At 41.2% G+C, this 16,355-nt stretch overlaps 1 protein-coding gene across 2 annotated transcripts in view; it reads right to left on the bottom strand.

Moving 5' to 3' along the window:
- LOC124625773 (protein transport protein Sec24A) overlaps window positions 1-16,355 on the bottom strand; it is a 144,467-nt gene that overhangs the window by 89,830 nt on the left and 38,282 nt on the right. For both annotated transcript variants that reach the window (XM_047149213.1, XM_047149214.1), the window contains exon 5: window positions 13,478-15,083. In XM_047149213.1, the coding sequence (XP_047005169.1) occupies window positions 13,478-15,083 (1,606 nt within the window). The remainder of the gene's footprint in view (window positions 1-13,477; window positions 15,084-16,355) is intronic.

Raw genomic sequence — 16,355 nt, 5'->3', positions numbered from 1 at the left:
TTATACTTTTAAACTTGAGCCGCAGTTCCTCTACATACTCCTGTCCTGTGGTGAAAGTTTCTAGTTCCTCACTTGAGATATGACACTACTGATTTTTTATCTAGTGTGCTGAACATATATATGCTTCTGCTTGTTTGAGCTGTCCTTTGTACTCATTGCTGCCACAACAGTGTCACAGACATTGTTATCAGTTTTGATGTGGACATCCTCAAAGACATCAGGTCTATTTGTTGACATTAGATCCAATACAATTCCATCATGACTGGGGACTCCTAACTATCTGTTCTAGATAGTTTTCAGAGAAGGCATTTAGTAACATTTCACAGGATGGCTTAACAAAACTCTTTAATTTTCCCAATTGATTGGCAGACGATTAGAATCTCCACTGACAATTACTATATCATTGCAGAACTTACGTATAGTGAACTGAGGTTTTCTCTGAAGTTCTCAATCATATCAATAGACCATTTTATGCCCACACGGGATACTGGGTCTTACCCTATCAATCTCCCATGCAGCTTCAATTTCTGTCTTCATGGATTTGACTTTCTTGTCTACAGCAACAAATTCACCACCTCCACTTCCCATTTGCCCCACCTTTCAATATCCACTGAAATTCTCCCCAAAAATCTCACTGCTATCAATTTCAGGTTTCAAACAGCTTTCTGCTCCTCATATTATGTGTGCTTCACTCCTTTTCAGGAGCAAGAACTCTGGCATTTTGTTGCAAATGCTTCGTCAGTTAACTATTATTATCTGTGGGAGGCATTACTTTCGATCTTACATTGATATTTCCGGGTTTTCTACAGCTATTGTTTTATAGAGGGTCTATACAAGGGCGATGTACTTAAGGACAATATTATGGAAATGGAAGAGGATGTAGATGAAGATGAAATGGGAGATACGATACTGCGTGAAGAGTTTGACAGAGCACTGAAAGACCTAGTCCAAACAAGGCCCCCGGAGTAGACAACATTCCATTGGAACTACTGACGGCCATGGGGGAGCCAGCCCTGACAAAACTCTACCATCTGGTGAGCAAGATGTATGAAACAGGCGAAATACCCTCAGACTTCAAGAAGAATATAATAATTCCAGTCCCAAAGAAAGCAGGTGTTGACAGATGTGAAAATTACCGAACTATCAGTTTAATAAGTCACAGCTGCAAAATACTAATGCGTATTATTTACAGACGAATGGAAAAACTGGTAGAAGTTGACCTCGGGGAAGATCAGTTTGGATTCCGTAGAAATGTTGGAACACGTGACACAATACTGACCTTATGACTTATCTTAGAAGAAAGATTAAGGAAAGGCAAACCTATGTTTCTAGCATTTGTAGACGTAGAGAAAGCTTTTGACAATGTTGACTGGAATACTCTCTCTCAAATTCTAAAGGTGGCAGGGGTAAAATACAGGGAGCGAAAGGCTATTTACAATTTGTACAGAAACCAGATGGCAGTTATAAGAGTCGAGGGGCATGAAAGGGAAGCAGTGGTTGGGAAGGGAGTGAGAGAGTTGTAGCCTCTCCCCTATGTTATTCAATATGTATATTGAGCAAGCGGTAAAGGAAACAAAAGAAAAATTTGGAGTAGGTATTAAAATCCATGGAGAAGAAATAAAAACTTTGAGGTTCGCCGATGACATTGTAATTCTGTCAGAGACAGCAAAGGATTTGGAAGAGCAGTTGATCGGAATGGACAGTGTCTTGAAAGGAGGATATAAGATGAACATCAACAAAAGCAAAACGAGGACAATGGAATATAGTCGAATTAAGTCAGGTGATGCTGAGGGAATTCGATTAGGAAATGAGACACTTAAAGTAGTAAAGGAGTTTTGCTATTTGGGGAGCAAAATAACTGATGATGGTCGAAGTAGAGAGGATACAAAATGTAGACTGGCAATGGCAAGGAAAGCATTTCTGAGGAAGAGAAATTTGTTAACATCGTGTATAGATTTAAGTTTCAGGAAGTCATTTCTAAAAGTATTTGTATGGAGTGTAGCCATGTATGGAAGTGAAACATGGACAAGAAATAGCTTGGACAAGAAGAGAATAGAAGCTTTCGAAATGTGGTGCTACAGAAGAATGCTGAAGATAAGGTGGGTAGATCACATAACTAATGGGGAGGTATTGAATAGGACTGGGGAGAAGAGAAGTTTGTGGCACAACTTGACTAGAAGAAGGGATCGGTTGGTAGGACATGTCCTGAGGCATCAAGGGATCACAAATTTAACATTGGAGGGCAGTGTGGAGGGTAAAAATCGTAGAGGGAGACCAAGAGATGAATACACTAAGCAGATTCAGAAGGATGTAGGTTGCAGTAGGTACTGGGAGATGAAGGAGCTTGCACAGGAAAGATTAGCATGGAGAGCTGCATCAAACCAGTCTCAGGACTGAAGACCACAACAACAACAACATTGTTTTCTGGATTGGATGGAGAGTTGCCTAACCTAAAAAAAAAAAAAAGCCTTCAGTGTACCCCGAAACCTGGTTAGGCCTGATTAGGGAGAAAAAGTTCTCAACACTATTGCAAAAGTCCAGGAAGTTGAAGCCCAGCTGGTCACTGAACCTTCAAAGGTTCTGGTTCCATCCTTCCACTCCATGCAGAAGTGAAGGGGCATGACAGGTCTGGGGGCAATACTGCAAAATGTGAGCTTCATTGAATTTTTATGCATGAGGCTGGTCTTCTCAACTTTCTCTGCTAGTCGATGGAATGCTCCAAGTAAGACTTCTGAACCAAGATGACAGCAAATAGCCTCTTCAACATGTGGAATGAGACCCCAGGCATACATAAAGAGTGCACCTGGTGTCCTTTCCTGTACCTTACTGCCATTTCCCTACGGGGTTCAATCATTCACCATACGTTTGAACTGTCAACGATGAATAGACTCCTCCCCTTTTGTGTTTGCCTCCCCTTGACACCAGAAACAACAGGTTTCCCCCAAACAGGTGAATTGAGTCCCACTGGCTCAGTTTCAGTTAGAGTGAAAGACAACACATCAGAATTTTTTATTAGCGAGTTGGTGTAACAATCCAAGTCCTCCCTAGTCCCCGTGAACCCTCTATAGGGCGCCTACCCTACCATTGAAACACCACTCCGAGTCAAGTGGACAAGAAATAATTGGTCCCATACTTCCTGCAGAGGAGATACGACCCACATGAGAGGACAGTACTTGAGGTGTACCATAGGTACATGACTCTTGGGAGCTCTTCCAGCACAGAAATTCACAGCAGCTGCCAATCATTTGACATTAGTCAGTGTGATTTCCAGTTGCCTACAAATGTCACCCAACTCATTCCATGTTCAAGAACAGCATTTAGAGTGTGGCTGCATTTTGGCTGGTGCAATGTATAAAAGGACAGTGAATAAATAATTTAAAACTAAGCCTGCTGATTATCTTTTAATAAGTTAGGCTAGAAACTTACTAATTTTCTCTAAGAACTGAAGCAAATACACAAAACAAAGATTACAATCAATGCAACTGAAAAACCCACGGTAAAAATTACTTGTTTCCTAAAACTTTCTGAGGTTAATTGCAGTTGTTAGCAAACCCTAAAATAGAATTAATCTACAGTATATGTAACAAATATACAGTTCTCTTTAAAGGAAAACAAGTTTTAACATAATGTGTTAGTTACAATATCTGCTACAGGAACTAAATCATAAATGTCAATTTACAACAAATTAGATTATGCACAGAACAATGCTACCTTCTGAAAATTCTCAAAAATGCTCATTTATTTGTACTGATATACAATGAAATATGTGATGATCTATTATTTGGCAGTAACTGTGAATCACAAACGTTGATTTGCTATCAAATGAATTATCCAAAACACTCGTAACAATAATTTACAAAAATAGTTTTGTAAGTGTCCAAAAATTCTCAAAAAAGATCTGCTTCTCACATAGGTGTACAATGGAATTAGAGAAAGATTGTTTTGAATGAAGGTAGGCCTACCGATCTCAAAAATTTTGAAAGAGCGCTAAATTTGAGGCTACAATTGACAACAACAGTACAAGTTTACCATGGCAGTAGGAGTGTTAGAAATTTCACAATATAGCACAATACAAATATGTATTGATACAATCAATGAAAGAATATACAGAAGCGACGCCAACAGTAAAATGTGTGAATCTAGAATTTCAAATTTGCACACACATCTTGCACAAGTTGTCTCACATGAACTCTAAAGTTGTTTTGAATAATAAATAAATGTGTGAACTGCACCGATTTTTTACTCAGCTGTTTCTGTGCCAACTTCTACAGTGGCATGCTGAAGATGAACACTGCTGCATCAGTGTATCTCTCAGTCAAAATTGCATTTTCTACCTGTTACAGCTAACAATGCAATCAATCTTTGCAAACAGTTAGGAAGTAACAATACACACACGGCAGAAGCATGTAACAGCAAGATACCTACAAAACAATCTTGCTATGTGAGCAACACTTTACTCATGCATCACTAATTAAAAAACCATTCGATACACTAACTTTTAAAAAGTATCCAAGTAGTATCATCCTCCGTTGCAATAGGACAGGGACAAATGAGAAAGGAACAAAAAATATCATGCATTCCTTAGCATCTGAAATTTATCTCAAAGCTACATTTCCCCACATCTCCCCTCTCCTTCCCCCTTCAAATTACACCATTTTCTACTACACCAGTTCTTATGAACAAAACTGACCATTTCTCACTGAATATCTACAAGCCGGCATCCACCTCACCACCATCTTAATCACCAGCAGGCAGAGTTGAGGAGGATGGTGCAAGAATCATGATAAGACTGTGGTAACACTGTCAGAAAAGGCATTAAGCTATTGTAAATAACAAAAAGAAGCACAACAAGAAAAAACTAATGTTCAAAATGAGTCAATCTGACACTGCAACTACGTTAATTGGTTGACATACGTAAGAAGCTGGAAATCGCCCTGCCTACTGTCAAACAATAGGCATCTGCTGCAAATCAGTGTGTTGGAAGAGCTTCTGCGAACCGGCACCAGAGGTAACTCAAGTACTATTCTCTCCTACGGATCCTATCTCCTCTGCAGAAAGTATAGAATCTGTCATTGCTCATCCACTTTACCGCAAATGGCATGTCAATGATAGATCTTGGCATCCTGTACAGGATGGACAGGGATGAGGAAAGACTCAAGTGGTGTATTGATCCCCCTAACCAACAAGTTCGAGCTGCTGTCTTTCACTGAAACTGAGCCAGTGGGACTCACTTCAACTTTCTGGGGAAACCTGTTTTGTAGTTGTCAAGCACAGGTAAACACAAAAGGATACGGGATCTATTAACATTGGCGGTTCAAACGTTCGGCCTCGAGCGAACAGGATGCAATCAACTGCAGACTGTGGCACATGCAGGAACAAATGATGCCTGTTGTTTGGGCTCCGGGGTCATACTTGTCATTCCGTGACTGACAAAGTAGATTGAGAAGATCAGCTTTGCATATGGAGTTTAAACGAATCTCACAATCTGCAGGATTGTCCCCAGAACTAATTGTAGCCCTTTGGTTCAGAGTGAAGTGGAAAGACTTCGAAGGCTCTGTGACAAGGTAGCCCGTGACTTCCTGAACTTGTGCCATATGGTTGAGAACTGTACACTCTTCATTCAATCCAGATACTGACAGCTGTAGGAAACCAAGAAGAATCAGTGTAAGATTGATAGAAATGATTCCCCCACAGGTGAAAGTATCAAAATCCTATTGGTTAACTGCCAAAGCATTCGCAACAAAGAGCCAGAGTTTGAAGCACTCCTGAAAGGCAGTGAAGCTCAAATAAAAATAGGTAGAGGAAGCTGGTTGAAATCTGAAACTGATAGCTGTGAGATTTTTGGGGAAAATGTGAGTGTGTATTGAAAGGATAGGAAAACGAGAAATGTAGGTGCTCTATTTGTTGCAGTTGTCAAGAAACTCAAATCCACCAAGGTAGATATTGAAGCTGCATGTGAGACTTTGGGCAAGACTCAGTATCAGGAGTGGGCATAAAATGATACCTGGATCCTTCTATTGTCCACCAGACTCATCTCCAGATGTAACAGAAAACTTTAGAGAAAACCTCAGTTCACTTGTATGTAAGTTCCCCAATCACTGGTGCAGACTTTAATCAACCAACAATTAATTTGGAAAGTAAAAGTTTTATTAGTGGTGGGTGTGATAAAGACATCTTGTGGGATATTACTAAATGCCTTTTCTGGAAACTACCACGAAAATCTAGTTAGGGACTCCACTCGTGACGAAAAAAAACCTCTTTGAGAATGTCCACACCAAAACTGGTATGAGTGATCATGACGCGATTGTGGCAACAACGATTACCAAAGTAGAAACGACAATTAAAACAAACAGAAACACATGTATGAGGGTTGGAACTTTAATAGCGGCAACTATTTATTTACAGCTCGTACAAAATAGATGTGTGTTTCAAAGTTTTACTGACCTTCAAAGTAGTCACCAGCATTGTGTATAACTCGTTGCCAGCGATTTAGAACTCGTAGGATACTCTTAGCAGTGCCAGTTGTGTTGAAGGTTTGAGTGGCGCAGTCTATTGCCCGACGAATTTGTAGCAGTTCTGAAGCGAATGCCGTGAAGTGTTTCCTTCAGTTTATAAATCGAGTTGAACTCACGAGGGCTTAAGTCAGGGGAATGCAGTAGGTGGTATAGCACTTAGCAGCCCCATCAGTCAAACAAATCAGTAACATCTTGCACTGTACGTGCTTGAGCATTGTCCTGCAAAATGACGGTCAGGTCCTGCAGAAAGTGTCATCACTTCTGTGTCTAAGCTGGTCGTAGATTGTGTTCCAAAATGAACAGCACAGAGACAGAAGTGATGACACTTTTTGCAGGACCTGACCATCATTTTGCAGGACAATGCTCAAGACCATACAGTTACTGATTTGTTTCACTGATGGAGCTGCTAAGTGCACTCCCCTGACTTCAGCCCTCGGGAGTTCAACTCGATTTATAAACTGAAGGAAACACTTCACGGCATTCACTTCAGAACTGCTACAATTGTCAGGCAAGAGACTGTGCTGCTTGAACTGTCAACGCAACTGGCACTGTTAAGAGTAACCTACGACTTCCACATCACTGGCAATGTGTTATACACAATGCTGGTGACTACTTTGAAGGTCAGTGAAACTTTGAAACCAATATCTATTTTGCCTCCCCCCATGAACCATGGACCTTGCCGTTGGTGGGGAGGCTTGCGTGCCTCAGCGATACAGATGGCCATACCGTAGGTGCAACCACAACGGAGGGGTATCTGTTGAGAGGCCAGACAAACATGTGGTTCCTGAAGAGGGGCAGCAGCCTTTTCAGTAGTTGCAGGGGCAACAGTCTGGATGATTGACTGATCTGGCCTTGTAACATTAACCAAAACGGCCTTGCTGTGCTGGTACTGCGAACGGCTGAAAGCAAGGGGAAACTACAGCCGTAAATTTTCCCGAGGACATGCAGCTTTACTGTATGATTAAATGATGATGGCGTCCTCTTGGGTAAAATATTCCGGAGGTAAAATAGTCCCCCATTCATATCTCCGGGCGGGGACTACTCAAGAGGACGTTGTTATCAGGAGAAAGAAAACTGGCGTTCTACGGATCTGAGCATGGAATGTCAGATCCCTTAATCGGGCAGGTAGGTTAGAAAATTTAAAAAGAGAAATGGATAGGTTAAAGTTAGATATAGTGGGAATTAGTGAAGTTCGGTGGCAGGAGGAACAAGACTTTTGGTCAGGTGATTACAGGGTTATAAATACAAAATCAAATAGGGGTAATGCAGGAGTAGGTTTAATAATGAATAAAAAAATAGGAGTGCGGGTTAGCTACTACAAACAGCATAGTGAACGCATTATTGTGGCCAAGATAGACACAACGCCCATGCCTACTACAGTAGTACAAGTTTATATGCCAACTAGCTCTGCAGATGATGAAGAAATTGATGAAATGTATGACGAGATAAAAGAAATTATTCAGGTCGTGAAGGGAGACGAAAATTTAATAGTCATGGGTGACTGGAATTCGTCAGTAGAAAAAAGGGGAGAAGGAAACATAGTAGGTGAATATGGATTGGGGGGAAGAAATGAAAGAGGAAGCCACCTTGTAGAATTTTGCACAGAGCATAACTTAATCATAGCTAACAGTTGGTTCAAGAATCATAAAAGAAGGTTGTATACCTAGAAGAATCCTGGAGATACGAAAAGGTATCAGATAGATTATATAATGGTAAGACAGAGATTTAGGAACCAGGTTTTAAATTGCAAGACATTTCCAGGGACAGATGTGGATTCTGACCACAACCTATTGGTTATGAACTGCAGATTGAAACTGAAGAAACTGCAAAAAGGTGGGAATTTAAGGAGATGGGACCTGGATAAACTGAAAGAACCAGAGGTTGTACAGGGTTTCAGGGAGAGCATAAGGGAACAATTGACAGGAATGGGGGAGAGAAATACAGCAGAAGAAGAATGGGTAGCTCTGAGGGATGAAGTAGTGAAGGCAGCAGAGGATCAAGTAGGTAAAAAGACGAGGGCTAATAGAAATCCTTGGGTAACAGAAGAAATATTCAATTTAATTGATGAAAGGAGAAAATATAAAAATGCAGTAAATGAAGCAGGCAAAAAGGAATACAAACGTCTCAAAAATGAGATCGACAGGAAGTCCAAAATGGCTAAGCAGGGATGGCTAGAGGACAAATGTAAGGATGTAGAGGCTTGTCTCACTAGGGGTAAGATAGATACTGCCTACAGGAAAATTAAAGAGACCTTTGGAGAGAAGAGAACCACTTGTATGAATATCAAGAGCTCAGATGGCAACCCAGTTCTAAGCAAAGAAGGGAAGGCAGAAAGGTGGAAGGAGTATATAGAGGGTTTATACAAGGGCGATGTACTTGAGGACAATATTATGGAAATGGAAGAGGATGTAGATGAAGATGAAATGGGAGATAAGATACTGCGTGAAGAGTTTGACAGAGCACTGAAAGACCTGAGTCGAAACAAGGCCCCGGGAGTAGACAACATTCCATTAGAACTACTGATGGCCTTGGGAGAGCCAGTCATGACAAAACTCTATCATTTGGTGAGCAAGATGTATGAGACAGGCGAAATACCCACAGACTTCAAGAAGAATATAATAATTCCAATCCCAAAGAAAGCAGGTGTTGACAGATGTGAAAATTACCGAACTATCAGTTTAATAAGTCACAGCTGCAAAATACTAATGCGTATTATTTACAAACGAATGGAAAAACTGGTAGAAGCGGACCTCGGGGAAGATCAGTTTGGATTCCGTAGAAATGTTGGAACACGTGAGGCAATACTAATCTTACGACTTATCTTAGAAGAAAGATTAAGAAAAGGCAGACCTACGTTTCTAGCATTTGTAAACTTAGAGAAAGCTTTTGACAACGTTAACTGAAATACTCTCTTTCAAACTCTGAAGGGAGCGAAAGGCTATTTACAATTTGTACAGAAACCAGATGGCAGTTATAAGAGTCGAGGGGCATGAAAGGGAAGCAGTGGTTGGGAAAGGAGTGAGACAGGGTTGTAGCCTCTCCCCGATGTTATTCAATCTGTATATTGACCAAGCAGTAAAGGAAACATAAGAAAAATTCGGAGTAGGTATTAAAATTCATGGAGAAGAAATAAAAACTTTGAGGTTTGCCGATGACATTGTAATTCTGTCAGAGACAGCAAAGGACTTGGAAGAGCAGTTGAACGGAATGGACAGTGTCTTGAAAGGAGGATATAAGATGAACATCAACAAAAGCAAAACGAGGATAATGGAATGTAGTCAAATTAAATCGGGTGATGCTGAGGGGATTAGATTAGGAAATGAGACACTTAAAGTAGTAAAGGAGTTTTGCTATTTAGGGAGTAAAATAACCGATGATGGTCGAAGTAGAGAGGATATAAAATGTAGACTGGCAATGGCAAGGAAAGCGTTTCTGAAGAAGAGAAATTTGTTAACATCAAATATAGATTTAAGTGTCAGGAAGTCATTTCTGCAAGTATTTGTATTGAGTGTAGCCATGTATGGAAGTGAAACATGGACAATAACCAGTTTGGACAAGAAGAGAATAGAAGCTTTCGAAATATGGTGCTACAGAAGAATGCTGAAGATAAGGCGGGTAGATCACGTAACTAATGGGGAGGTATTGAATAGGATTGGTGAGAAGAGAAGTTTGTGGCACAACTTGACTAGAAGAAGGGATCGGTTGGTAGGACATGTTTTGAGGCATCAAGGGATCACAAATTTAGCATTGCAGGGCAGGGTGGAGGGTAAAAATTGTAGAGGGAGACCAAGAGATGAATACACTAAGCAGATTCAGAAGGATGTAGGTTGCAGTAGGTACTGGGAGATGAAGAAGCTTGCACAGGATAGAGTAGCATGGAGAGCTGCATCGAACCAGTCTCAGGACTGAAGACCACAACAACAACAACAACAACAACAACAACATCTATTTTGTATGAGCTGTAAATAAATAGTTGTCACTATTAAAGTTCCAACTCTCATATGTTTAGTAAACTACCTAAAAATTCAGCAGTGTCCTATCTCAATGAGGAACTTCAAACTTTCAGCCCAGGGCAAGAACATGTAGAGGAACTATAGCTAAAGTTTAAAAGAATAGTTGACCATGCACTGGATATATAGGTACCAAGTAGACAGTTCATAATAGGGGGGAACCTTCATGGTATACAGCCACTGTAAAGAAACTTCTAAAGAAAAAACAGACTATTGCATAATAGATGCAAAACAATGCGTAGGACTATAGACAAATAGGTGCTGAATGCAACACATTTGCCTGTCAAGAGAGCAATGCATGATGTCTTCAATGACTACCATAGCAAAATGTTGTTAAATGATATTTCAGAAAACCCAAAGAAATTCTGGTCATATGTAATGGCAGTTAGTGGCACCAAGTCAGTGTCTAGTCCCTAGTGAATGAGACAGGAGCTGAAATTGAGAGTAGCAAAGCAACCGCTGAAATTATTAACTCTTATTTTCAAATGTTCCTTTACAATGTAAAACCCAAGAGATTAGCTCCAATTTAACGCTCGTACCACTGGAGAGATGAGTGAAAGAGGTATTAGTGTCAGTGGCGTTGAGAAACAGCTAAAACCGTCACAATTTAACAAAGCTACAGGGCCTAATGGTATCCTTATCAGTTACTATAATGAACCAGCCCCTCTCTAACTATAATCTATTGTAGATCCCTCAAACAAGAAATCGTGCCCAGTAGTTGTAGGAAAGCACAGGTCAAGCATGTGCACAAGAATGGTAATAGAAGTGATCCACAAAACTACCATCCAATACCCCTGACATGAATTTGTTGTACAATCTTAGAACATATTATCTTAAGGTATCTCCAACAGAATAACCCATTCCATGCCAACCAGCATATATACCGATAACATCCATCATACAAAATCCTACTCAAACTTTTCTCACGTGCCAACTGAAAGCTTTTGATCAAGGAAGTCAGGCAGATGCAGTATTTATTTATTTCCAAAAAGCATTTGACTCTGTACCACACCTACATATATTGTCGGAAGTACGATCATAAGGGGTATCACGGGAAATTTGTTACTGGACCGAGAACTATTTGGTAGGGAGGATGCAGCCTGTTATCTTGGATGGAGAGTCATTGTCAGATGTAGCAGTAACTTTGTGTGTGCCTCAAAAGAGAGGGTTGGGACACTTGCTGTTCATGTTGTAAGTATATTAATGACCATGAAGACAATATTATTAGTAACTTCAGACTTTTTGCAGATGATGCAGTTATCTATAATGGAGTACTGTCTGAAAGAAGCTGCATAAATAGTCAGTCAGATCTTGATCAAAGTGGTGCAAAGATTGACAAGTTGCTTTAAATGTTCAGCCATTTAAATATGGTAAGGACAGAACCCAAAAGAATGAAATAAAATCTGTACCACGACTGGGACTTGAACCCATGTTTCCTGCTTACTAGACAGATGTGCCAGCCATTATGCCACTGTATCGTTGGGGCTAATACAGGTGCATAGACTACCTAAGTCCAATGTCCACCCTAACACAAACTTCAATTCAAACCTTACTCAAGTGTGTGGGACCCATACAAAATAGGACAAACATGGGATAATCACATATACAAACAATTTAAGCACGAATGGTCACATGTTTGTTCGATCTGTGGGAGTATGTCACAGAGCTATTTAAGGAACTGAACTGGAAGGCTCCTGACGGTAGATGCAAACTATCCTGAGAAAGTCTATTAACAAAGTTCCACAAACCAGCTTTAAATGACTCTAGAAATATACTAAAACCCCTATGTATTGCACATATAGGGGTCATGAGGACATGATTAGAATAATTACAGCACACACAGAGGCCTTCAAACTATCATTCTTCCCACAATCCATGTGAATGGAATGGGAAGGAATACTAGAAACGGGTAAAATGGGACATACCCTCTGACATGCAGCTCATTGTGGTTTGTAGAGTATAGATTTAGATATGTTCAAATGTGTGTGAAATCGTATGGGACTTAACTGCTAAGGTCATCAGTCCCTAAGCTTACACACTACATAACCTAAATTATCCTTAGGACAAACACACACACCCATGCCCGAGGGAGGACTCTAACCTCCGCCGGGACCAGCCACACAGTCCACGACTGCAGTGCCTTAGACCGCTCAGCTAATCCCGCGCGGCATTTAGATATAGATGCAGAGTTATATCACTCATATATAAAACCAGATTACAACACTAACTGCAGAGATTAGAATACCATGGGTACCTTGACACACACAGTAAGGTCATCCTGACAGTGCTAACATTTTGGTCAGATTCAAATTCAGGAGCTACTATCTCCCATAAAAGCTCACAGATGTCTCGTTGCCTAATTTCTTCCACCTACTCCGTGCCTTTGCCAGAGCATCCTCATGCTTTCCATAATTATTTAGTTGGTCAATCAGCACTTATGCAATGGATCTCCAAGTTTTCTACATTCTGCAATTTCCTGATGAATGTGGTATGCAAATAACGTGCCGAACCAACCATCTGTCTACACAAATAAACGGTGGCTGCCATATTGCAGCCAATAATTAACAATCTACTACCTAGCAGTAAAACAAGCTGCTGGGCACAACTCCACACCCTGTGTCAGCTGTTATGACACACTACTATTTGTGAACATTTACTAACTCTGTTACAACTCATACCAGTAGGCTGCTCTGACTGAAAGCAAACCATTTACATCAACTATGATCCCTATTCTAGCAACACTCTGCTGCCTTTATCTACATAATCCATTTGCTGTACATCATTGTTATGTTTCATTCCACTCAATTTCCATCTATTCTCTCTACCACTGGAATATGGAACTTTGAATCCAAGATATTGAAAATCTGCAGCCTAAAAAGTGCTTATATAATTGCAGTCAGCTTTTATTCTCTCAAAGTTAACATTTTTCACATTTTTGTACTATTTACATACCTGCTGTGGATACCTTTTGACCAATGGGTGATGCTGCTGCTGCTGCTGCTGAATGGGTGTCACTTGCGTGTTGAGCCATGGAGCTACCGGATGCTGCTGCTGTTGTTGAAGCAGTTGTTGCTGCGGCTGCGGCTGCTGCTGCTGCTGCTGCTGTTGTTGACGTTGTTGAAGCAATTGTTGCTGGTGTTGCTGCTGCTGTAGTTGTTGAGGCACCTGTTGCTGTGGTTGCTGCTGCTGTAGCTGTGGAGGATGTGTCATTTGTGGTGGTCCCTGTGAGGCTGGCAAATAAGGGCCCTGATCTTGACTCCTTGGAATAGATGGTGCGAACTGTGTTAATGTTGGTGCAGATGCTCCAGGTTTATAAGGTACTGGTTGTGGCTGTGGCTGCTGCTGCTGCTGCTGCTGCTGGTGGTGGTGGTGGTGGTGCTGTTGTTGTGTGCCCATCTGAGTCACAATGTTCTGTCCTGGGTAGCCTGGTGAAGCAGGACCAGTGATTCCAGACTGATAAGAGGCACCAGCTGGCTGCTGTGGAGGGAACTGACCTGGAATGTGCTGCTGCTGCTGCTCCTGCATCTGCCTGGCAGATGAGTTTACATGTGAATCTGAACTCTGGGGATACGGCTGACTCGAAGCGTATGAGAACTGATTCGCGGGTGGATTGTTCCTGGCCTGTCCGTAAGTATTTGGGGTATACGGTTGCTGAGTGGGAGCACCAGCTGAGAGCTGATTTGGAGGCTGTGGAAACTGATTTGTCGGATGCAACTGCGTACCACTCTTGGGAGGCTCAGAAGTGAAAGCTTGTCCCACAGGTTGATTAAGTGGTGGACGCATTATCTGACTTGGACCCTGGGCTCGAGGCTGAACAAAAGTTTGTTCCGGCAAGTTCACCAGTCGTTGGTTTGTCGTAGAAGAGGAAAACTGATTCTGTCCTTGCAAACGATTCACTGGTGTTTGTGTTAAGTTTGTCCTCGCTAGCTGCGGTGCCTGCTGTACCTGTGGATTCGCTCCCTGGTTTTCGTAGACACTCACGCTCTGTTGATACTGGTTGCCTGCAGGGGTCTGTGACTGAAGCCCTTGGGGCTGAGGTCTATCGACTGGCTTCCTCTGATTTAAAAGTTGCTGAGAGGGAGAACTTTGATCCATGTGCTGCTGACCAGTCACCTGTGGCTTAAAAATTGGATTCACAGTCTGGAAAGCAGCCTGGACTGGTGATGCCTGCTGAACACTAGACATTCCTTGAATCTTCTGAGGACTGACACCACTGTACAAAGTGGGGGGGCCTTGTAACTGATGCTGACCAGGCTGCATGAACTGAGCTGAAACCTGGTGGTCCCCTTGCATTCTCTGGCCTTGTTGCTGGGGGTAAGAAGGCACCTGTCCACTGCTTTGCTGCTGTGTTACAGCAGGTTGTGCATAAGGCATCTGTCTCTGCAGTTCTTGATTTTTTGGTGACTGGTCGAGATGCTCCGAGCCATCCTGCACATCACTCCTCGCAACAGTTCCTTCCATATTAGTTCGCACAATCCTCGAAGTGGGAGGAATCCCCACATTTGGGCCATTTATATGTGGAGATGAGAAGCCCATCTGCTGAACAGCTGGACTGTACCTGTAAATAAAACATGTGTGGAATTATACGTAAAACAAACAGCACATTTGCTTTCACAATGTCTTAACAGAAGAGAGATTACTATAGTGTGCCCTAGAGTTTCAAAGTAGTTATTAGGGCCACCATTTGAAGTGGGAGCAAGAACATGCTTCCCAAAAATGTATCATTGCTACACAGATTCATGCAGGTGGTACAGGACTACAGAAAATTAGTAGCATTGGAAACTGCTTTATTAAAACTTTTACAGGGTGTATACATGGACAAGAAAAAAGAAAAATTCCGGGGCTCTTGGTTAAAAACGAACTTTTCCCCACGTGAAAATACTCTTCTTCCGAGGTGAAAATACACTTTTTCCATGATACGCAACAGTGTAGTTTCCCTCGGAGCAGTAAGAACAACAATCCTTTGAATGGTAAAGGTTTTATACACCAGCATAGAACTTCCCAGCAGTTTAGAAAACGAAACTTGGTGAAAAGACACATTTTGGAAAGATCTTTGATGTGCAGCAACACATACGCTGCATATTTTCATATTACAATACACTGCATATTTTCATATTACAGAAGTACAAATCTGAATTCCATCAAACACAGCACATTAATTTCAAAAGAATTGAAATAGAGAGTGCAATGCACTTTTGCAAGTCAATCATAGCTCATCTCATGTGATCTTGTCAGCCAATGACAGCAGATAGAGCATGACATATGATGTAGTGACCCAGCAGCAACATCACTGTTAAGTAGTGTGAACACACAAAAAGGAAAAGTTAATGGCTTAAATTAATGTATGTAGTGCAGCAACATGAAAACCTAAGCATTCACGAATAATACTGATCTTGAGGATTAGTAAACTACAAGAAAAGTTAAGCTTTCACATATAACACTAGTCTTTTTAGCGAGAGTTATACTTTAAGATACAACACACAAATGTGCCAGTAAAATTTCAAACAATGACATTAATGTCTGGTCTTCTGAACTCGAAATTATTCCAAGTGGTTTGGTACTCAAATTGTTAAGTTTTAAATGAGAGTCAAATCCTCTACGATTTAAAAAAATTCATTGCTCATTCTCACACATAACATAATTCATCTTGCATAAAAGGTAATTTCCTTTGAAAATAACGCTTCTCAAAGAACCATTCGCAATATTCTCCTGCGACCTCTTTGAAATGGGTTGTTTCAGCAGCTGCCCGAGAGCACCAGAAAACAGATGTAACTGCACGTGGGCAGCTACGGTGATATAGGTAGCCCATATGTTTATTCACATATGGCAG

The sequence above is a fragment of the Schistocerca americana genome, chromosome 8 (assembly GCF_021461395.2).
Source record: "Schistocerca americana isolate TAMUIC-IGC-003095 chromosome 8, iqSchAmer2.1, whole genome shotgun sequence".
Lineage (NCBI taxonomy): Eukaryota > Metazoa > Arthropoda > Insecta > Orthoptera > Acrididae > Schistocerca > Schistocerca americana.
This window is presented reverse-complemented; position numbering and strand designations above follow the sequence as displayed.